Genomic DNA, 24,479 nt, shown 5'->3' with positions numbered 1-24,479 from the left:
GCAGATGAATTCAATAAAAACTATCTGGAATTAAATATCTACTTCATTGTTTGTGTGGAGTCTCCCTGTGTCTGCATGGGTTTCCTCTGGGTGCTCTGGTTTCCTCCCACAGTCCAACGATATGCAGGTTAAGTGGATTGGCCACAATAGATTGCCCCTTCGAGTCAGGGCTACAAGTTAGGGTAAATGCATGGGGTTGTGGGGATAGGCCCTGAGTGGAATTGTGGTTGGTGTAGACTCAATGGGCTGAATGGCCTCCTTCTACACTGTAGGATTCTATAATTCTATGATACTGACGACCATGAAACCATTGCTGATTGTTGGACAAACCCATCTGATCCTTTAGGGAAGGAAATCTGCCATCCTTACCTGGTCTGGCCTACATGTGACTCCAGAGCCACAGCAATGTGGTTAACTCTCAACTGCCCTCCAAGGACAACTAGGACAATAAATGCTGGCCAGCCAGCAACGCCCATATCCCACAGTGGCAAATGGAATCTGTCACATGGACCATGGGTTGATCAAGTAGTGTTAATGTGCTTTCCTTGAATCTCCTGTGTTAAATTTGAGCACACTTGTCTCTAAATTAGAAGGTTAGGGGGTTCAAACCCCACTCCAGTGATGTGGACACATCATTAAGATTGAAAAGCAAGTCCAGTGTGATATTGAAAGAATGTTGCACTGTTCATGATGTTATCATGTGAAAAGCAAAAGGCTAATCTGAGGTCCCACCTGCCCTATTAGGTGGAGGCAGAAGTTTCCATGCTATTATTTTGAGGTCTGCAGCGGAGTCCTCCTGTCCAATGATCCTTTTCCATTATCATGAAACATAGATGATCTGGTCACTGTCACAATGTTCTTGGTGGGACATTGCTGTGTGCAATGGCCTCCAAATAACCAGAATCATCCTCCTTTGCACGAGGGAGGAGTCCAGCCGGTGGAACAATTTCTATTAACTGCAATTTTGCTCAGACTCCTTGATGCTACTCTCAATCAAATGCTATCTTAATGTCAAGGGCAGTCACATTCAGCTCAGCTCCTTAATCCAGCTCTTTGGCAATGTGTGGCTGTAATGAGGTCAGGAGCTCAGTGGGTCTGGCATATCCCAACCTGAGTGATGGCGAGCATTTTTCTTTTGTATAATTCCTGCTTGATAGAACCGTCAGTGAAACCTTCCATCACTTTCCTGATGATCGCGATCGGGACAAATGCAGGAAAATGGGATCAGCGCACCTGTAGTGGTAGCTATTATCAGTGCAGACTCGATGGGCCGAAGGGCCTTTTCTGCACTGTGCGACTTGATGACGACATGGTGGCACAGTGGTTAGCTCTGCTGCTTCACAGCGCCAGGGGCCTGGGTTCGATTCCCGGCTTGGGTCACTGTCTGTGTGGAGTTTGCTCATTCTCCGCTGTACCTGCATGGGATTCCTCCGGGTGCTCCGGTTTCCTCCCACAGTCATAGAATCCCTACAGTGCAGAAGGAGGCCATTCGGCCCATCGAGTCTGCACCGACCACAATCCCACCCAGACCCTACCCTCACATATTTACCTGCTAATCCCTCTAACCTACGCATTTTAGGATTCTAAGGGGCAATTTTTTTAACCTGGCCAATCAACCTAACCCGCACAAAGGTGTGCGGGTCAGGTTGATTGGCCATGATAAATTGCCACTTGGTGTCAGGGGGACTAGCAGGGCAAATACGTGGGGCTATGGGAATCAGGGTGGGATTGTGATTGGTGCAGACCCGATGGGCCGAATGGCCTCCTTCTGCACTGTAGGGATTCTATGATTCTATGATGGATTCTATGAACCTCTATAAACTGATGAGGTGCTAATTGACTGATCTGGATTTGTCCTGTTGCTTGTGAACAGGACATAGCTGGGTAATTTTCCACATTATCAGGTGAATGCCAGTGTTGTAGCTGTACTGGAACAGCTTGGCTAGAGCGTAGATTGGCCACCTCCGGAGCATAACTACTTGAGCTGTGGTATAGTCAGGGTCCATTGCCTTGGGCGCATCCAATGCACTGAACATGACATTCCATTTCTTTTTCTCAGCCACTGATTCTCTTTATTACCATCTCTCCATTCCTTTCCATCTTTGCATGTCCTTGCTCCTTTTTTGTCTGTGTTTTTGCCCACTTTCATCAAACCGTTGGCTCTCTTGCATTTGGAGTCGAGGAAAATGCTTGCCTTCTGTGCTGACTGCCAATTTAGTCCCACCACTCAATAAAATAAACTGCTGCCTTTAATGTAAACAAGCTCCTCTGTCTTAACCGAGTCAAGAGGAGATGTTATCAGCAGCTTATGGAGCTGGAAAAGCTCATTAAATTCAACCTGCCCCTTCCACTTTTGTATGAATAAACAGCACTCTCTCTCTCTCTCAGTGAATATTACTCTCAATCCCAGCTCACTGCAAAAAAAAACTTACCAGTTTATCCACTGGACCCCTTTGGAAAATTCTTTCCTACTAACATATTCCACAACTCCATTAGTCCTCGGAAAACTTCTGACTGATTTCCCTCCATACTGCTAATGCACTGATCTTGAAAGCTGCACCACAGCAAACAATTTGCCAAGATCAATTTTTAATCAATTCCCTTTCTTAACCTTGAAAACTTCCAATTGGGTCAGTCATTAGGCTGCAAGAGGGTACGGTAGCGGAGTGGTTATGTTACCAGACTAGTAATCCTACAGGCCTAGATTAATGATTGGGAGGTGAGAGTTCACATCCCGCCACAGCAGCTTGGGACCTTTGATTTAATTAAATAAATCTAGAATGGGGATCTATGAAAATTGCTGGATTGTTGTTAAAAAAAATCCATCTGGTTCATTAACGTCCTTGGAGGGGGAAGGACATTTTCTGTTCTTTACCCAATTTGCCTGCATATGACTTCATATCCGCAGTACAGTGGGTTGACTCTGAAATGGCCGAGCAAGCCACTTAACTGTATTGAAGAACCACCACCATCTCAAGGGCAAGGACATTAAGAAAGTGCAATAAATGTTTGTCTTGTCAGCGACAACCACTTGCTGTAAATGAGAAAACAAAAAGCACCCAGTTCAGACAGTGAGTAGATGATGTACCTGAGTCAGGTCGTCCAGCGGAAGTGTAGTTCCACGCCATTTGTCCTCACAGAAAAAAGCCGGAATTCTACCGCCTCACCCGCCTTGCTCGAGTGAGGCCATAAAATCCCACGCAAAGTATTCATTTTAAAACATGCTTTTAGCTAGAAGTAACAAAACAATTTAACTCTCGCCCATCATAGACTCACAGTGGCACAGTGGTTGGCACTGCTGCCTCACAGCGCCAGGGACCCTGGTTCGATTCTGGGCTCGGGTCACTGTCTGTGCAGAGTCATCACATTCTCCACCCTCCCACAATCCCACCCAGACCCTATCCCGTAACCCTGCATGTTTACCCTGCTAATTCCCCTGACACTGAGGGGTAATTTATTATGGCCAATCAACCTAATCCGCATATATTTGAACTGTGGGAGGGTTACCCGGAGAAAACTCACGCAGGCAGGGGGACAACGTGCAAACTCCATACAGTCACCCCAAGGCTGGAATTGAACCCATCTCCCTGGCTCTGTGAGGCAGCAATGCTAACCACTGTGTCACCACTAAGGGAGTATCAGAGCTGCTGTCTTTGGATCAGACGATAAACTGAGGCCATCCTGCGCTCTGTGAATGTGAATGATCCCCTGGCACTAGCTGTGAAGGTGAGCCAGGGATTTATCCTTTGCGTCCGGGTCAACATTCAAGCCCATCAGTAAAAGCTGATTATCTGCTCAATATTCCATTGCTGTTGGTGGGACTTTGCTCTGTGTAAATTGGCAGCAACAATACAGGAATAATTCACTGGCAGTAAAATGCATTGGGATCTCCTGATGTCATGGTGTTATAAAAATGCAAGTCTTCCTTTTGCAATAGCTTTCAAACTCAAAGAAAAGGTCAAAATCCAGAGCCTTACCAAGATTGTACCACATATCACGGATTGCAGCCCCGATAACACCTCTCATATCTCCGTATCTATAGAAAATAAAAACATAACTGTTAGTCAATGTATTCTTAAAGCACAAGTTTCTTTTTATTAATTCGTGGGACATGGGCATCGTTGGCTAGGCCAGCATTTATTGCCTATCCCTCGTTGCCCTTGAGAAGGTAGCGGTGAGCTGCCTTCTTGAATCGCTGAAGTCCACATGCTGTGGTTTGACCCACATTAGGGAGGGAATTTCAGGATTTTGACCCAGCGACTGCAAAGGAACGGCAATATATTTCCAAGTCAAAGGTAGGGTTCTGAAGACTGTGGAGGAACAGAGAGATCTTGGGGTCCATATCCACAGATCTCTAAAGGTTGCCACTCAAGTGGATAGAGCTGTGAAGAAGGCATATAGTGTGTTAGCTTTTATTAACAGGGGGTTGGAGTTTAAGAGCCGTGGGGTTATGCTGCAACTGTACAGGACCTTGGTGAGACCGCATTTGGAATATTGCGTGCAGTTCTGGTCACCTCACTATAAGAAGGATGTGGAAGCGCTGGAAAGAGTGCAGATGAGATTTACCAGGATGCTGCCTGGTTTGGAGTGTCGGTCTTATGAGGAAAGGTTGAGGGAGCTGGGGCTGTTCTCTCTGGAGCGGAGGAGATTGAGGGGAGACTTAATAGAGGTTTATAAAATGATGAAGGGGATAGATCGAGTGAACGTTCAAAGACTATTTCCTCGGGTGGATGGAGCTATTACGAGGGGGCATAACTATAGGGTTCATGGTGGGAGATATAGGAAGGATATCAGAGGTAGGTTCTTCATGCAGAGAGTGGTTGGGGTGTGGAATGGACTGCCTGCAGTGATAGTGGAGTCAGACACTTCAGGAACATTTAAGCGGTTATTGGATAGGCACATGGAGCACACCAGGATGATAGGGAGTGGGATAGCTTGATCTTGGTTTCAGATGAAGGTCAGCACAACATCGTGGGCCGAAGGGCCTGTTCTGTGCTGTACTGTTCTATGTTCTATGTTCTAAGTCAGGACGGTGAGTGGCTTGGAGGGGAATTTGCAGGTGTTGCTGTTCCCATGTGTGGTGGAGGCAGGTTCAAATGAGGCATTCAAAGGGAAATCAGGTTATTATCTGAAAAGGAAAACATGCAGGGTTATAGAACAGAGCAGACACAATGGGCTGAATGGTCTCCTTCTGTGCTTGTAACAGTTGTGATTCTACGAAACGCTTTTTGCTTTGTTTATGATTTATAACGATCTTGTGTGTTCATGCCATTGTGAGAGCTGATTAAACAATTAAGCAGTTCATTCACAGGGATGCTTCAGGGGACGGATCATATTTAGAAAGAAAATGCTTTCTCAACAAGAAGATCATTGTGTTGGCAAGGAATGATGACTAAGGATATTGAGATAAGAAATGGGACAAAAAAGTTGGCCATCTGGTGTTTTGTCAGGAAATAAACATTTTTGGAAGTTTTGTTCACAGTAACTCTTATCAGGCCATAACGAATCATCAAGGAAAGCGAATGATTATAAACTGAGGAAGAGCTTGCTTCTTTTCCTCTTTGACTATTGCTGAGACGTTGAATGTGTCTAGGCTTGGTTGAACTTAAGAATATAAATAGGAACAGGAATCACGGGTATGGTGCTATACCTCAATGCTGCTTTCCCGTCCTATCCTCAATTCCTTTAGTCCCCAAAAGTCTATCATTATCAATATTTGTTATATAAATATTAATTTATATTTTTACCAGCCAGACATTCTGGTTGTATCATAGCTTGTTATGGCTTCTGCTCTGCCCAAGACACGCAAGAAACTACAAAAGGTTGTGAATATATCCCAATCCATCAAGCAAACCAACCTCCCATCCATTGACTCTGTCTACACTTCCCACTGCCTTGCCAAAGCAGCCAGCATAATTAAGGGCCCCACACACCTGGACATCCTCTCTTCCACTTTCTTCCATCGGGAAAAAGATACAAATGTCTGAGGTCACGTACCAACCGACTCAAGAAAAGCTTCTTTCCTGCTGCCATCAGACTTTTGAATGGGCTTACCTTGCATCAAGTTGATCCTTCTCTACACCCTAGCTATGACTGTAACGCTACATTCTGCACCCTCTCCTTTCCTCCTCTGGGAACAGTATGCTTTGTCTGTATAGCGCGCAAGAAACAATACTTTTCACTGTATACTAATACAGTGACAATAATAAATCAAATCAAATCAAATCAGACATACTTTTTTGAAAAGGACACTTTTCTGAAGCAAAGTACACTGGTTTACAGCAGCTGACAGGTTGCATTTCCAAAGGACACGTGCGACTTTTATGGAGGCACAGAGTCTCTGGAGCTTGCAGAGAGGTCATGTGATCCAGCTCTTGGATGAAAAAATATTTCATTTTTATATCGTCAGGAAAAGACTGCCACAGGAAAAATAGTCTCCTGCACCTCTCATTCTTCTGAAATCAATCTCATGAAAGCTGAGCAGTCTGTGATTTGAAAAAAAAAATTGGAGACCATGTGACATTAGTGTACCTTTAAGAGTTTTTTTAAAATCATGTTCTCTGCAGTTATAACAGCTTTTTTTTCATTGTTGCCGGGCTGTCTGGAGAACTCCTTTTATTGCTACTTCAATGATTTAAATGGGGTTTTGTTTATTTTTACTCTGGGATCTTTTATGACCCTGCATTGTGAGGGGGAAGATTGGTTGACAAGTCCAGGTCAGGTGGTTCCTCCCCAGAAGAATTCAAGGGCTTACTTTCAATTTTAGTTTAGTTTAGGGCGGCACGGTGGCACAGTGGTTAGTACTGCTGCCTCACAGCGCCAGGGACCCGGGTTCGATTCCCGGCTTAGGTCACTGTTCGTGTGGAGCTTGCACATTTTACCCGTGTCTGCGTGGGTTTCTTCCTGTCGCTCCGGTTTCCACCCACAGTCCAAAGATGTACGGGTTAAGTGGATTGGCCATGTTAAAATTGACCCTTAGTGTCAGGGGGATTAGCTAGGGTAACTGCATAGGGTTATGGGGTAATGGGGATATGGTCTGGGTGGGACTGTGGTCGGTGCAGCCTCGATGGGCCGAATGGCCTCCTTCTGCACTGTAGAATTCTACGATTCTAGGAGGGGGAGGACATCAAGCTGAAAAGAAGTGTTTCTCTCTGTCTCCCCCTGGTTTTGAAAATTCTGCTGTTAGCTGGAAGTAAGATTCCTGCCTTCCCGGACTAGAAAATCCACTGTGGGTGGTTGGCTCGCCTAGAGTCTCTCTCTTTCTCTCTCTCTCTCTGACGCTTTGGGAAGCTGTTCTGTCTTCAAGCTAGTCAATGTGTATATATTAAGAGGGCTGCTAGAAATTACAAGGCTGGGAAGTCAGAGTTTCAATTCTCCACCCAAAGGACTAAGTTCCAGCATCACATGAGCATTCATATTTTGCTGGGCTAAACCTGTGGCGAGGGTTTGTTAATGGGATTTGTTTGGTTGGAATGGTGTTTAGCTATTAAGCTTCATACGATATCATGGTTGTCTTTTTTCTTGATTCGTAAATTGGTAAAATTTATTGCTAATTTATTTTCTATACATGTTAACTGTACACTTAAACAAACTTTGTTTGATAAAAGCTCCTTAGTAGGTCAGTTGAATCACACCTGAAGTGAAACATTTCATGCTTATCCCAGCCAAATTCAAAGTGCAAAATGTATGATCCAGGCGGACTTCATAAAACACCTTGGAGTTTCTGACCTGAATTTTAACAACCACATTGCTGCAAACCAAGAGTTCTTAAATGAGAATTCTGAATCCACACAATATCTCCAGTGGGAATCTCAGCAACTACTGTGGATCAGGACCCTTCAGCTCTTCACAAGCATCTGAACAATCCATGAATAATCTTTTTTGACTTTATTGTCTATTAAATTGGTATTATCACCCCTCATTAAACTTCAAACTCCAATAACCAATTCTGGGATGGGAGTTAGGAGTTAGTTCATCCCTCCGGACCTGGTCATAGCACTATCAAATTTATCTTGAATATTCTCAATGACTAGCATCTACAGTCCTCTGGGGTAAAGAATTCATAAGATTCACAACCCTCTGAATGAAGAAATTGCATGTCACCTTCACCCTAAATGGCTGAGTCCTTGTACAGGAACTATGACCCTTGGTGTTATGAACCCCACTGATGTGTGAAGGTATCACAAAACATAGAAGGGTAATTTGGAACACTGGTTCTCAGTCATAGAAGAGTCATAGAATCCCTACAGTGCAGAAGGAGGCCATTCGACCCACCAAGCCTGCACCGACCACAGTCCCACCCAGGCCCTATTCCCGTAACCCCACATATTTACCCTATTAATCCCCCTGACACTAAAGGGCAATTTTGCATGGCCAATCAACCTATCCTGTACATCTTTAGAGTGGTTTATACTTTCAATTTGGTACAATGTGAGAAAAGAGATGCAAACCAGTGAGGAACAGCAAAGTCTTGTTGCGATCAATTAATAAAGAATATGCATCAGCTCAAAAGAAAAACACACAAGAGGAAGGATTATAATGCACCACAACAATACACTTAACTAAACGGATGGCTATGCACGCACAGTATCTCATGAAGTTACCCCTTTGTTCTCAAATACCTACCTTTCCTGAACTCTGAGACACCCTTTTCCCAAACAACATCCAATATTAGAAAACTCTATAACTAAACTCAGCAGGTAGTTATCACGCAGGGGTTATTTGTCCACGTTTGGGAAGACTGTCTTCTGTTTCAGTGAAGGTATGATCGTCTCTGTTGAGTTTTCAATTCAAAACTGCTGCCCTTTTAACAATAACAGCTTGGTATGGCTCCTGCTCTGCCCAAGACCTCAAGAAACTGCAAAAAGTCGTGAATGTAGCCCAATCCATCACGCAAACCAGCCTCCCATCCATTGACTCTGTCTACACTTCCTGCTGCCTTGGCAAAGCAGCCAGCATAATTAAGGACCCCACGCAACTCGAACATCCTCTCTTCCATCTTCTTCTGTCAGGAAAAAAAGACAAAAGTCTGAGGTCGCGTACCAACCGACTCAAGAACAGCTTCTACCCTGCTGCTGTCAGACTTTTGAATGGACTTACCTTGCATTAAGTTGATCTTTCTCTACACCCTAGCTGTGACTGTAACACTACATTCTGCACTCTCTCGCTTCCTTCTCTATGAATGTTATGCTTAGTCTGTATAGCGCACAAGAAACAATGCTTTTCACTGTATACTAATACATGTGACAATAATATATATGAAATCAAATCAATAACTTGTTTTCAGGAGACTGCTCTCTGCAGCTGGGTGTGGTTGTCATGGTAACTGCTGCTACTGCAGGTCACATTCCAATCATTATTCATGTAAATTGAGTTTGTGTCTTTGGGCCTTGTTTGTAATCAGAACTCCCACCCACCTGACGAAGGGACAGCCTGTTCCGAAAGCTCGTGGCTTTTGATACCAAATAAACCTGTTGGAATTTAACCTGGTGTTGTTAGACTTCTTTCTGCATCCCATCGCCAGTTATTGTGCTATAGATATATAATTCCTTCCTTTTGATATTATCCACCTTGTGGACCTGGCTTTTAGCAGATAAGTGTCAATGTCTCTCCATTCTGAAGTTACCTTCTCCATATCTCATTGTTTTTCCAGAGTCACACAGGTAAACACTTGTTTTTCTCACTGGAATGCTGATTTGCATATCAAAACCCCTTCAGACAGCTGCCCTTAACAGTTCCCCTTTTTATTTTATCTCATCTCAATTTCAGTTTTTAATTTTAATATTCCCCAACACTTGACATTTAGGCCATAATTTTACAGTACCACCCGCCATAGGAATGAGAGCGGGCAAGGGGCGGACCATGGAAAGGTCCGGTGGGATTTTACAGTTTCAGTATGAGTGAGGTCGTAAGATCCCGTCCTATGTCTTGATATTCCAGCTAGGAGGAACAGCTTTTCAGCATTTACCCTGTCAAGCCCCTTAAAATTTCAGTCAGATCACTTAATTCTTCCAAATTTCAGAGAATATCATCCATGTAGAAAATAGAATATTGATTCCATTTCTTAAATACTCCGATGGGAGATGGTGGTGTAGTGGCCTCGTATTCTGAGGCCCAGGCTGATGCGCTGGGGCATGGACTCAAATCCCACCACAGGAGCTGGTGAGATTCAGATTAAATTAATGAAAAAAAATCTGGAATTGAAAGCTTGTCTCAGTAATGGAGACCTTCAAACTATCACCAATTGTCATAAAAATCCATCTGGCTCAATCATCTCCCTCAATGTGCCATCCTTACCTGGTCTATTCTACATGTGACTCCAGATCCACAGCAATGTGTTTGACTCTTAAATGCCATCTGAAATGGCCCAGCAAACCACTCAGTTCAAGGATAATTAAAGATGGGCAATAAATACTGGTCCAGTCAGCAATGTCCAGATGCCATCAATGCACTCTCAGAATAAGAGGTAGCCATTTAGGGCCAAGTTCATACATCATACAATCATAGAATCCCTACAGTGTTGGAGGAGGCCATTTGGCTCATTGAGTCTGTGCTTGCCACAGTCCCATCCTGGCCTGATTCTCAAAACCCAACATATTTACTGTGCTAATCCCCCTGACACAAGGGTCAATTTAGCATGGCCAATCAACCTAACCCGCACATCTTTGGACTGTGGGAGGAAACCGGAGCACCCGGAGGAAACCCACGCAGACACGGGAAGAATGTGCAAACTCCACACAGACAGTGACCCAAGGCCAGAATTGAACCCGGGTCCCTGGCACTGTGAGACAGCAGTGCTAACCACTGTGCCACCATGCTGCCCATTGAGGAACGCCCCACATTGAGGCCAAGGTTTCAGTCCTTGATCAGAACCTGTCAGTCATGGGTAGTTCACTTATCTCAGCAGCACACTCTCTCAGTCTGTCTATATTGACTATGAAACATACAGGAATCGTCAAAGCAAGTGTAGCCTTTGGCAGATTTCAAACATTAGTTTGAGTATGAAGAGGTGTCAGTCTGCCCATCAAACAGAAAGGCTATGCATGTGAGACTTACATTTATAACAACGTCCTGCCAAGAAGCTCAACCCCCTGCACTTGAGCTGCCTTTAGAAGCTTCTGAAGATCAGATGGCAGGACTAAATACCAGACACTGAGATGACCACCTGAGCTGGCATGGTCGAGTGTTACACCACATTGCGACAGTCACAGCTGAGTTAGCCTGGCCATGTAGCTAGAATGCCTGACACGTTTACCAAAGTGAATTTTCCAAGGAGAGTTTGAGTGTGGAGTGTGCTCTCATGTCGGTCAATTGAAGCAATATAAGAACACTCTGGCAATGGTTCTTAGGAGTTCTAATATCCACTTTGGGCAAACTGACCCAGCATTGCAGCATCTGATGCAACCCAATAAGAATTGGTGCGGTCTTCTTCGAAATCAAACACACAGTGGAGGCATAGAGACAAGGCAAGGAAAGGAAATTCCAACCATCAACTTGTCCAAATACAGAACCATCGAAAAGTTACAGCAAAGAAGGAGGCCATTCAGCCCATCTGGTCCATGCCAGCCCAAGGATATGCAGGTACCCTTTCTAATCCCACCTTCCTGCATCCGGCCCAGAGCCCTGAGGCTTACAGCATTTAAGGTGCAGAGCCAGGTAATTTTAATAGAGTTTAGAGTCCCTGCCTCCACCACCAACTCGGGCAGCAACCACGCCTCGGACAGTATCCTGTCACATTTGCAATAGAACCTTCCAGGCACAGATTGGTTCTATCAGTCACCTACATATCCACCTGAATCCCACCAAACAGCCCAGATAATGAGCATGCTCATTGTCACCACAAGGGCAGCACGGTGGCACAGTGGTTAGCAAGGCTGCCTCACAGCACCAGGGACCCAGGTTCAATTCCGGCCTCGGGTCACTGTCTGTGTGGAATTTGCACATTCTCCCCGTGTCGGCATGGGTTTCCTCCAGGTGCTCCAGTTTCCTCCCACACTCTAAAGATGTGCGGGCTAGGTTGATTGACCATGCTAAATTGACCCGACTGTCAGGGGGATTAGCAGGGTAAATATGTGGTGCAACAGGGATAGGGCCTGGATGGGATTGTGGTCGGTGCAGGCTCGATGGGCTGAATGGCCTCCTTCTGTACTGTAAGGATTCTATGATTCTAAATGATGAATGAGAGGTGATCTTATTGGGACATATCACATACTGAGGGAACTTGATAGGGTAGATACCAGGGGTATAGACACTTGCGGAAAAGACCAGAACTAGGAGCCACATTTTAAGAAGAAGGGATCTCCCTTTTAATGAGATGAGGAGATTTATTTTGTTCTCTCCAAAGATCATTAGAATGTGGAATTCTCTTCCTCAGAGAGCAGTGGAGATAGAGTCATGAATTTATTCAAGGTAGAATTGGTTGGATTGTGATAGACAAAGGAGTTGAGGGCTATGGAGGGAAGACAGGAAGTGAAGTGGAGATCACAATCAGATCAACCATGATCTTACTGAATGGTGGAGCAGGCTCGAAGGGCCAAATGGCCTACCCCAGCTCCCATGTCCAAAGTTCTCTCCATCCAGAATGATTCAATTTCCTATCTTCTGAGCAAACATACTTCCTCATTATTGTTCTTATTTCTTCTATTATTAGGCTACACTTCACAATTCCTCTTTTCCAGTTTGTTAATCTTTTCAAAATGTTGTTTCCCCGGAATATGTAGTTTCTAACCTCAGTCACGATGCAACAACATCTCTGTCAGAGAATCATAGAATCCCTACGGTACGGAAGGAGGACATTCGGCCCATCGAGCTTGCGCTGACAACAATCCCACCCTATTCCCGTAACCCCACATATTTACCCTGCTAATCCCCCCGAAACTAGAATCAATTTCGCATGGCCAATCAACCTAACCTGCACATCTTTGGACTGTGGGAGGAAACCGGAGCACCTGGAGGAAACCCACGCAGACACGGGGAGAATGTACAAACTCCACACAGACAGTGACCCAAGCTGGGAATTGAACCCACATCCCTGGCGCTGTGGGGCAGCAGTGCTAACCACTCTGCCACCGTGCCACCCATATTAGAGCTATTAGAGTAAAGCCATTTCTCTCCATTTTTGCCATTAGGTCTCCTATACCTTGACTGACTGCTTCATGCCTTTCAACTTTCTTACCATTTATCCTGATACGACCTTGCTCATTGATGCACTATTACTGTTATAGTGGAGGAGACATGCAGCAGTGTCCCAATTTGGAGCAGGTCAATGTCCGTCCCTGTCCAATGCAGGGCAATCCCTGCGAGGCACAGGATCCCTAACAGCATAGATCGTTGGTGTTACAGGACACCAGGCAGGGAATTCACGTCAGCCATTCAGGACGCCCAGCTGAATGAGATGCCCTTGGCAGGCTGGGGCGGAACCTGAAGCCTGGAGGTTGTAGCACAGCGGGCCAAGACTGGAGTTTGGGCTGGAGAAGTTGAGGAGGCCAGAATCCTGAGAGAGAGTGAAACAGTGAGAGATAGAGTGAAGGAGATAGAGAGAGGGAGAGACAGAGAGGGAGCCCTACAGCAGCAAGGAGCAGCAGCAGAAGTCCATGGAATCACAGTGTTGAGGAGGTCCAGCCATGAATAGAACAGAGCAAAGCCTCTGATGGGAAGTGGCAGAAGAAGGGTAATTAACCCTGGAAGATCTAACGGATTTCCTGGGCTTCAGCTCTGTGTTCCAGAGGTCACAGGAAGAGGGAGATCTCCTTCATGTCTGGGACACAAGGTAACCTGGGTCACATGGCCATGATGTGCGAGTTAGGTGGATTGGCTATGCTAAGTTGCCCCTTAGTGTCAGGAGGACTAGCTGGGGTAAATGCATGGGGTTATGGGGATAGGGCCTGGGTGGGATTGTAGTCGGTGTAGACTCGATGGGCCAAATGACCTCCTTCTGCACTGTAGGATTCTATGGGAAGTTAGCAGTAGGTGATCCAACAATTGAACTCTGGTCAGAGGTCTCTTAGGAATTAAGTTCTCACCAGTCTCCTGGTGAATCCCTCCTGGGGGGACCTTATTGAAACTTACAGGATGCTGCAAGGCCTGGATAAAGTGGACGTGGAGAGGATGTTTCCTCCAGTAGGAAAAACTAGAACCAGAGGGCACAACCTCAGGCTAAAGGGACGATCTTTTAAAACAGAGATGAGGAGGAATTTCTCCAGCCAGAGAGTGGTGAATCTGTGGAACTCTTTGCTGCAGAAGGCTGTGGAGGCCAGGTCATTGAGTGTCTTTAAGACAGAGATAGATAGGTTCTTGATTGATATGGGAATGAGGGGTTATGGGAAAAGACAGGAGAATGGGGATGAGAAAAAAATCAGCCATGATTGAATGGCGGAGCAGACTCGATGGGCCAAGTGGCCTAATTCTGCTCCAATGCCTTATAGTCTATGGTCTTATGAATCTGGCACATCAGTCACGAATGTCCATTCTAATATCAGGAAAATGCATTTCCCACTGACTCTTTGGGTGACAGGGCAGGAAACCCCGACATCCAAAAATTCCTGCCCACGTGCGGCCTAACCAAGGTTCATAGAGCCTTGGTTAGGCCACACTTGGAATATAGTTTTCAATTCTGGTTGCCACGCTACCAGAAGGATGAGGAGGCTTTGGAGAGGGTACAGAAAATATTAGGGTCATAGATTTAAGGTGCAATGGGCAAGGTTTAAAGGAGATGTACGAGGCAAGTTTTTTACACAGTGGGTGGTGGATGCCTGGAACTCGCTGCCGGCGGAGGTAGTGGAAGCAGATACAGTAGTGACTTTTAAGGGGTGTCGAGACAAATACATGAATAGGATGGGAATAGAGGATTTGGTCCCCAGAAGAGTAGAGGGTTTTAGTTCAGATGGTCAGCATGGTCAGTGCAGTCTTGGAGGGCTGAAGGGCCTGTTCCTGTGCTGTAATTTTCTTTGTTCTTTATAAGACTGGCACCCATCGCACTGAAAGAAGTTGCTAAGTGTGGTAGCGTGGCCCCTTTAATGGGCAATCCTTCGTGGCACACATGACCGAGCCACAACTAGTGGAGCGCAAGCGAGTGAGCCTGGGCCAATCGGGAGTGAGGGTGCACATTCCCGGGGCTGGAGACTGCAGTTGGAGTCAGGGCATTGTCGGGATTAGACCTGTACAGTTATACTGTTAAACTCCTAATTGTACATTGTTCAATGTTTCAGTTTCTTGCTTTCCACATTGAGTCGCTTCAAGTAGGGGTACAGGTACAGCTCCTTGAAAGTGGAGTCACAGGTGGACAGAGTGGTGAAGAAGGCATTCTGCATGCTTGATTTCATTGGTCAGAACATTGAGTACAGGAGTTGGGACATCTTGTTGAATTTGTACAGACATAGGTAAGGCCACACTTGGAATACTGTGTACAGCTCTGGTCACCCTATTGTAGAAAGGATATTATTAAACTAGAAAGAGTGCAGAAGGGATTTACTAGGATGCTACCAGGACTTGATGATTTGAGTTATAAGGAGAGGCTGGATAGACTGGGACTTTTTTCTCTGGAACGTAGAAGGTTGAGGGGTGATCTTATAGAGGTCTATAAAATGATGAGGGGCATAGATCAGCTGGATAGTCAATATCTTTTCCCAAAAGTAGGGGAGTCTAAAACTAGAGGGCATAGGTTTAAGGTGAGAGGGGAGAGATACAAAAGGGCCCAGAGGGGCAATTTTTTCACACAGAGGGTGGTGTGTGCCTGGAACAAGCTGCCAGCGGTAGTAGTAGAGGTGGGTACAATTCTGTCTTTTAAAAAGCGTTTAGACAGTTACATGGGTAAGATGGGTGTAGAGGGATATGGGCCAAATGCGGGCAATTGGGACTAGCTTCAGGGTTTAAAAAAAAAGAAGCGGCATGGGTAAGTTGAGCCAAAGGGCCTGTTTCCATGCTGTAACCCTCTGTGACTCTAAGTTACTATGCGAAGCAACACAAATTTCATGGCAGCAGAACCGACTGCACCAACTTGCATTGATACACCTCTACCATAGGAAAACATTATCAACACAATTTGACACCCAGTCACAGAAGGAAATATTAGGGACAGGCAATAAACAGAAAGAGTATCATAAACAAAAAGGGTGAGGTAAAGGGGTTTAAGTGAGCGTCTTGGGGCCTCGGAGGCTGAAGGAAAGGCTGTCGATGGGTGCAAGGGGGGAAGGATTGAAATGTGTGATTGCACGGTGGCGCAGCGGTTAGCGCTGCTGCCTCACACCGCCAGCGACCCGGGTTCAATTCCTGGCTTGGGTCATTGTCTGTGTGGAGTTTGCATGTTCTCTCCGTGTCTGTGTGGGTTTCCTCCGGGTGCTCTGGTTTCCTCCCACAGTCCAAAAACATGCGGGTTAGGTTCATTGCCATGCTAAATTATTAGGGGGATGTCAGGTTGATTAGTAGGGTAAATACATGGGGTTGTGGGGATGGGGCCAGGGTAGGATTGTTGTCAGTGCAGGCTCGATGGCCTGCTTCTGCACTGTTGGGGTTCTATGATTCCAGGATACCTGAAGTGGAAGAAGACACCAATCTTTTGGGCTTGGAGTAGATTACAGAGATCTAAAGCTGTCAATCTTTGAATCGCTCAGTTTGATGATACAACAAAGAACAAAGAACAATACAGCACAGGAACAGGCCCTTCGGCCCTCCAAGCCCGCGCCGCTCCCCGGTCCAGGATTGAATCCTGAATCCAGGATCCCCGCCCAATTTTCCAGCCTATCTACATCCTAATATCCTATCCACCGAGCTGTCCCTCACAGCTACGATGCTTTGTTCATCACAACCTATTTACTCACCCCCACCCCCCCATTCCAGACCATGTGATCTCCAGGGAGAGGCGAAAACCCAGAGTGAAAACCCCAGGGCCAATATGGGGAAAAGAAAATCTGGGAAATTCCTCTCCGACCCCCTGAGGCAATCGAAACGAGTCCAGGAGATCACACTGGCCCTGGTGTGGTGGTACAGGGGTGGTACGGTGGCACAATGGTTAACACTGCTGCCTCACAGCGCCAGGGACCCGGGTTCAATTCCAGCCTCGGGTGACTGTCTGTATGGAGTTTGCACGTTCTCCCACATCCATGTAGAGCAATGTCTGTGTGTGTTTCCTCTCACAGTCCAAAGATGTACAGGTTAGGTGGATTGGCCATGCTAAATTGCCCCTTCGCATCAGGGGTAACTGTGTGGGGTACGGGGATAGGGCCTGGGTGGGATTGTTGCCGGTGCAGACTCGATGGACTGAATGGCCTCCTTCTGCACTGTGGGGATTTAATGATTCTATGATCTGAACAAGTGACCAAAAGTTAACAGTGTCCACTTTGCAATTTTACAAGAGAGAGGTTACTTCAATGATTCCCCTGTTGGTTGGAGGCTTGTGGTGAACAGAGTATCTTAATCAGAACCAAGTGACTCCTCTTTCCAATCATTGTTGGACATATTAAATGATTTTATTCCTTTTAAGAAGATGAGGAACGGAGGGGTAATGAGGTTCTGATTGACTCAGACGGATTGGAATGATGGGTAAATCTCTTTGACAGAGGACAGGCTGGTGAAACATGTTGTGCTTTCACTCAGTAAATGTGGATTCAAATCCAATCCAAGTGGAGAAGGTCCCTTTGTTGCAGGATCTTAAAACAAAATGAGTTCTGTCAGAATCAATCCAATTACAGCAGGCACAGGTCCGTGGCGCAAAGAGTGCCCTCGCGTTAGCCATTAATTGACACTAATTCAAAAATCAATGACACAGAATATGAACATTGGCAGCCTCCCACTGTGTATGCAGTGGACATTGTTCTGAATATGATTCTAGTCCTATTGGGTAAAGGTGAGTAAATCCTGCATTGCTTGTGAATTATGTTGCAATCGACCTTGGAGAATTTGATGCAAAGTGAAATTGCCCTTCAATTTCCCTACAGGACCATTGTCGCTCGCCATGATCTGCACACAGGGACACACTTCAACAGCTCAAGCGCGTGAACAATAAAACCGGCGAGTTTTAAAACATGAATTAGATCAGCTTTAAAACTGCGCCCTATGTAAGAGGAAAGCACCATAAGAATGAGGAGAGATCATGCAAGCAATCCAGCTCGTGGGCGGCACAGTGGTTAGCACTGCTGTTTCCTCGCAGCGCCAGGTTTGATTTGACTTATTATTGTCACGTATTGATGATATACAGTGAAAAGTATTGTTTCTTGCGCGCAACACAGACAAAGCATACCATTCATAAAGAAGGAAAGGAGGGAGTGCAGAATGTAGTGTTACAGTCAATATGGATTCAATTCCCAGCTTGGGTCACTGTCTGTGCGGAGTCTGCATGCTCTCCCCGTGTCCGCGTGAGTTTCCTCCGGATGCTCTGGTTTCCTCCCACAGTCCGAAAGGCGTGCTGGTTAGGTGCATCGGCCATGCTAAATTCTCCCTCAGTGTACCCGAACAGGGTGCGGCGACTCGGGGATTTTCACAATAACTTCATTGCTGTGTTAATGTAAGCCTACTCGTGACACTCATCAATAAACTTTAAATGTCAATTCTTCCATAGATCACAGAATCATGTCGTCATAGGTTGGAACAGCAGTGAAGGAGGCCACTTGGTCCATCATGTGTCTTTGTCAATAAACTATCCAATTAGGCTCATTCCACTGTTCTTTCCCAGAGGCTCTGCTAAATTTTTCTTCTTCAAATATTTATCCAGTTCCTCTTTTTGATAGTTATCATTGGGGAGGTGATGGCCTAATGGTATTATCGCTAGACTATTAATCTAGAACCTCAGCTAATGCTCTGAGGATCCGGATTCGAATCCTGCCATGGTAGAATTTGAATTCAATTTTTAAAAATCTGGAACTAAGGATCTAATAATGACTGTGAAACCATTGTTGATTGTCAGAAAAACCCATTTGGTTCACTAATGTCCTTTAGGAAAGGAAATCTACCGTCCTCACCCGGTCTGGCCTACATGTGATTCCAGAGCCACAGCAATGTGGTTGACTCTCAACTGCCCTCAACTGCAACTAGGGATGGGCAATAAATGCTGGTCAGCCAATGGCGCCCATGTCCCACGAATGAATTTTAAAAAATCTGTTTCCACTGCCTTTGCAGACAGTGCGGGACAAATTTTACCACCCCACCCACCACAGGAATCGGAGCGAGTGAGGGGCAGACCATGGAAAGGTCCGTTGACCTCTGGAGGGATTTTCCAGTTCAGGGCGAGCAAGGCCAGAAACTCTCCATCACTGATATTTTCGAATAAATCGCTACTGCATCCTCCCTTTCATGTCCTTCCTAAAGTGTGGCTAACTGGCTCCTAACCAGGGCTTTACAAAGGTTGAGCAAACCCACCCTGCTTTTGCATTCTGTTCCTCTCTATATATAAAGTCAAGGATGCCACCTGACATTTGAATAGCCTTCACATTTGTCCTGCCACCTTTATGGATTTGTGTCAATGCACCCGGGGCCTCTCTATTCCTGAATAAAAACACAAAGTGTTGGACAAAGGCAGCAGAGCTAATGTTTCAGCATGATGGCGCAGTGGTTGGCACTGCTGCCTCACAGCGTCAGGGAGCCGATTTCGATTCCTGGCTTGGGTCACTATCTGTGTGGAGTCTGCACGTTTTCCCCGTGTCTGCGTGGGTTCCCTCCGGGTGCTCCGATTTTCTCCCACAGTCCGAAAGATGTTCTGGTTAGGTGCATTGGTCAAATTCTCCCTTAATGTACCCGAACAGGAACCAGAGTGTGGCGACTGGGGGATCTTCACAGTAACTTCATTGCAGTGTTAATGTAAACCTACTTGTGACAGTAATAAAATAAACTTCAAAAATTTTTTAAAATAGGACTCGCCTTTGAAACGCCAGAGCCCAAATTAGGGTAAAAAAAACCTCTTGTTTCTCTCTCCACGGGTGCTGCTGAGTTAATCCAACATTTTCTGGTGTTATTTCAGATTTCCAGCGTCCACAGTGTTTTTCCCTTATCTCTCTGTATCGAAAGAAATCCCTTATCTCTCTGTTCCCAAACCTCCTTTAAAGTCACGCTGTCTAGTTTATGTTGCCTCTCTTGCCCTTCCTTACCAAAATGAATCGCTTCACTCTTCTCCACGCTAAACTTCATCTGCCACATGTCCGCCATTCCACCAGTTTGTCTATTTACTCCTGAGGCCTGTCCTCCTCACTGGTTATTACATTTCCATTGGTGTCGCAACTATTTACCATTTATATAGACGATCTGGAGGAGGGGACGGAGTGTAGGGTAACGAAGTTTGCAGACGACACAAAGATAAGTGGAAAAGTGAATCGTGTGGAGGACGGAGAAGATCTGCAGAGAGATTTGGACAGGCTGAGTGAGTGGGCGAGGATATGGCAAATGGAGTATAACGTTGATAAATGCGAGGTTATACACTTTGGAGGAAATAATAACAAATGGGATTACTATCTCAATGGAAACAAATTAAAACATGCTACCGTGCAAAGGGACCTGGGGGTCCTTGTGCATGAGACGCAAAAGCCCAGTCTGCAGGTACAACAGGTGATCAAGAAGGCAAATGGGATGTTGGCCTATATCGCGAGGGGGATAGAATATAAAAGCAGGGATGTCTTGATGCACCTGTACAGGGCATTGGTGAGGCCGCAGCTGGAATACTGTGTGCAGTATTGGTCCCCTTATATGAGGAAGGATATATTGGCATTGGAGGGAGTGCAGAGAAGGTTCACCAGGTTGATACCGGAGATGAGGGGTTTGGATTATGAGGAGAGGCTGAGGAGATTGGGTTTGTACTCGTTGGAGTTTAGAAGGATGAGGGGGGATCTTATGGAGACTTATAAGATAATGCGGGGGCTGGATAGGGTGGAGGCGGAGAGATTCTTTCCACTTAGTAAGGAAGTTAAAACTAGAGGACACAGCCTCAAAATAAAGGGCGGTTCGGTTTAAGACAGAGTTGAGGAGGAACTTCTTCTCCCAGAGGGTGGTGAATCTCTGGAATTCTCTGCCCACTGAGGTGGTGGAGGCTACCTCGCTGAATACGTTTAAAGCGCGGATGGATGGATTCCTGATCGGTAAGGGAATTAAGGGTTATGGGGATCAGGCGGATAAGTGGTACTGATCCACGTCAGATCAGCCATGATCTTATTGAATGGCGGGGCAGGCTCGAGGGGCTAGATGGCCTACTCCTGCTCCTATTTCTTATGTTCTTATGTTCTTATGTGTCTGCTATGATGGCCATGGGTCTCATCAGTAGATTTCTCATACAGAAGGTGGTGCATCTCTGGGATTCTCTGCCTCAAAGGTGCTGGGGAGTAGGTACAGGTACAGAGGAGATGTCAGGGGTAAGTTTTTCACACAGAGGGTGGTGGGTGAGTGGAATCGCCTGCCGTCAGTGGTGGTGGAGGCGAACTCGATAGGGTCTTTTAAGAGACTTCTGGATTAGTACATGGGACTTAATAGGATTGAGGGTTATAGGTAAGCCTATATATAGGCCTAGGTAGGTCGGGACATGACTGTGGTAAACCACTGTTATATGTTATCTGTAGTGGTTAACCGTCGTAGTTAGTATTTCTCAGTACCTGTATATGTGGCACATCCCTGTCGGTTCCGCCCAAGTCTCCTCCCCCTGGTCTGGGTATAAAGGCAGTGGCTCCTCCTCCTTGCCCTCAGTTCAGACCAGATCACCGACAGGGATGGCTCCAAGTTCTTGCTAATAAAAGCCTATTTGTCTTGCTCACAACTAGTCTTGACTCGATTGACAGTGCATCAATGACCGGCGCAACCTGTGGGCCGAAGGGCCTGTTTGTGCTGTATTTTTTCTATGTTCTATGTTCTAAAGGGTGGTGGAGGCTGGATTCTAAGAAGTATTCAAAGTGTATACTGCTGTATAAAACTTTAGTTAGGCCAAATTTGGAATATTGCGTGCAGTTCTGGTCACCACACTACCAGAAGGATGTGGATGCTTTGGAGAGGGTGCAAAGAAGGTTCACCTGGTCTGGAGGGTTTTAGGTATGAGCAGAGGTTGGATAAACTTGTATTGTTTACACTGGAAAGATGGAGGCTGAGGGGCGCCCTGATAGGAGTCTACAAAATTATGAGAGGCATAGATAGACGGGATAGTCTGAGGTTTTTTCCCCAGAGTGGAAAGATCAACTGCAAGAGGGCACAGCTTTAAGGTGAGAGGGGGTAAGTTTAGGGGAAACGTGCTGGGAAAGTTTTTAACATAGAGTGGTGGGTGCTTTGAATGAACTGCCAGTAGAGGTGGCGGAAGCAGGCACGTTAGCAACGTTCAAGGTGTATCTTGATAGACACAGGAACGGTAGGTGTACAGAGGGATCAAAACTGTGTATCAGCGCAGGCTTCATGGGCCAATGGGCCTGTTCCTGTGTGGTATTGTTCCTTGTTCTTTATTCTTTAGAGGTGGATAAATATTTGATAGACTGAGGAAAACAGGGCAATGGGGAAATGGCACAGAAAAGGAGTTGAGGCCGACATAGATCAACCATGATCGCACTGAATGGCGGGGCAGGCTTGAAGGACCTGGTGGCCTACTCCTGCTTCTCTTCCTTGCATTGTGCTGTGTTGTGCTCTCCTCATGGAGTACGAGCTGCCTTATTGAGTGAATGGGGGCTCGCCCAATGGGAAGTGGTCAGCGAGGGTTTTTAACCCGTTGCTCCACTTGAACTGTTGTTGTAGATCCCGACTGCCTGACTGTAGGCTGCATGCATGGCCCTTTCCTGTGGTGCGTAATAAAGGGTATTGGTGACGGGGAAACTGGTGTTTGGCTGGGCTACTACAGCGTCACGTGCAGTCTTTGAAATTGCGTACCCAAGTCCAGAATATTAATATGTGTCAAAAAGAGCACCAAACCTGTGGAAAACAAATGCTATTACAGCCTCCAGTCTTAAAACAACTGTTCACCAATTCTCTGGGCTTTCTGTCCCTCAGGTAATTTCTTATCCATGTAGTCTCCCCAACCTTTAATCCCACTGTAGCATTTTGCTAACAAGCTTATTAAACAGCTGCGGAAGGTCCATTTATTCACATCAAGCTCGCCAACCTCATTAACCTCTTCCATTATTTCATTTAAAAAAAACTCCATCAAGTTAGTCAAATCTGATTTTGCTTTAACAAATCCACAATGTCTCTCATTTATTAACCAATATTCTTTTCGAGTGCCAATTAATTTTGTCCTGTGTTCCGAGAATTATTTTCCCTCAACTCTGACATTCTGCTGACTGTTTTGTAAAGTTTATCCCTCTTCTCCTTTTTTTTAAGCAACAGTGTAGCATTTGCAATTTTAATGAGTTTAACGAGGTGAACCTCTTCGAATATGAGCTCCCTGATTAAGGCAGTAATGAGTTGCTCTATCAGGGAGCCCTGCCCGTGTATATAGTATGGAGTGTCAGGGTTACTGGCACTCTGGGCTTATACCCTGTCAGGATAGTGCCTATTGGAGTGCTGTTGCACCAAGTAAATAAACCTAAGTTTGGTGAAGGGAATCTAGCCTCTGAGGAGTTGTTTCAGCAATCCTCTGCAATGACTCCCATATCCAAGGAGGATTGGAAGAATTTGGCCAAAGCCTTCAAAAGTACCGTCTTTACTTCCCTTAATGCAATGCAGGGTGCATTCCACCTGGGCTGGATACCAACTTTCTCCTCATCTAATGGCATCTTATCCAATTCCCCTAGTGTAAGATGTGAACATTTTGTTATATTGCCCTCTCTGCTGCCCTCTCTGTTGGGTAAGAGTAAATAAAGTTAGTCCGATAATGATTGCCTTCAATTTGAGCACTCATTCATCTCGCCTTGGAGAGGGTCCAGAGGAGGTTCACGAGAATGATCCCAGGAATGAAAAGCTTGACATATGAGGAACATTTGAGGGCTCCAGATCTATACTCTCAGTTTAACAGCAATAAGGGCAACAAATGTCAACCTTGCTAACAATGCTCACATCCCATGAAAGAAAGAAAAGAAAATCTCCCCAATTCCCACTGGACAGGAGTCTCTGGAAAATCAGGCAGCCATGCACTTAGGCAAGTGTGGGGAAAGGCATTCTGGGCTTTGTGGTAGTGAAGGGGCAGAGTTTAGAAGGATTAGGGGGGATGTCACTGAAGCTTACAGATTACTGAAAGGCCTTGATAGAGTGGATGTGGGGAAGATGTTTCCATGAATAAGAGAGACGAGGACCCGAGGGCACAGCCCCAAGTTAAAGGGATGATCCTTTAGAACCAAGGTGAGGAAGAATTTCTTCAGCCAGAGGGTGGTGAATCTATGAAATTCATTGCCACAGAAGGCTATGGAGGCCAAGGCATTGAGTGCATTTAATACAGAGGTAGATAAGTTCTTGATTGGTGAGGGGATCAAAAGCTATGGGGAAAAGGTGGGAGAATGGGGTTGAGAAACTTATCAGCCATGATTGAATGGCAGAGCAGACTCGAAGGACTGAATAGCCTAATTTAGCTTCTAAATCTTACGGTATTATGATCTCAATCAATT

General features: G+C 45.7%; 1 protein-coding gene across 1 annotated transcript in view; it reads right to left on the bottom strand.

Moving 5' to 3' along the window:
- The window catches only part of LOC144500809 (dedicator of cytokinesis protein 2-like), a 1,379,043-nt gene that overhangs the window by 316,331 nt on the left and 1,038,233 nt on the right, over positions 1-24,479 (bottom strand). Inside the window, exon 32 of the mRNA XM_078224279.1 lies at positions 3,978-4,036. Within this exon, the coding sequence (XP_078080405.1) occupies positions 3,978-4,036 (59 nt within the window). The remainder of the gene's footprint in view (positions 1-3,977; positions 4,037-24,479) is intronic.

This window comes from Mustelus asterias, chromosome 1, assembly GCF_964213995.1.
Source record: "Mustelus asterias chromosome 1, sMusAst1.hap1.1, whole genome shotgun sequence".
Lineage (NCBI taxonomy): Eukaryota > Metazoa > Chordata > Chondrichthyes > Carcharhiniformes > Triakidae > Mustelus > Mustelus asterias.
The sequence above is the reverse complement of the archived record's forward strand: the minus strand, read 5'-3'. Positions and strand labels throughout refer to the sequence as shown.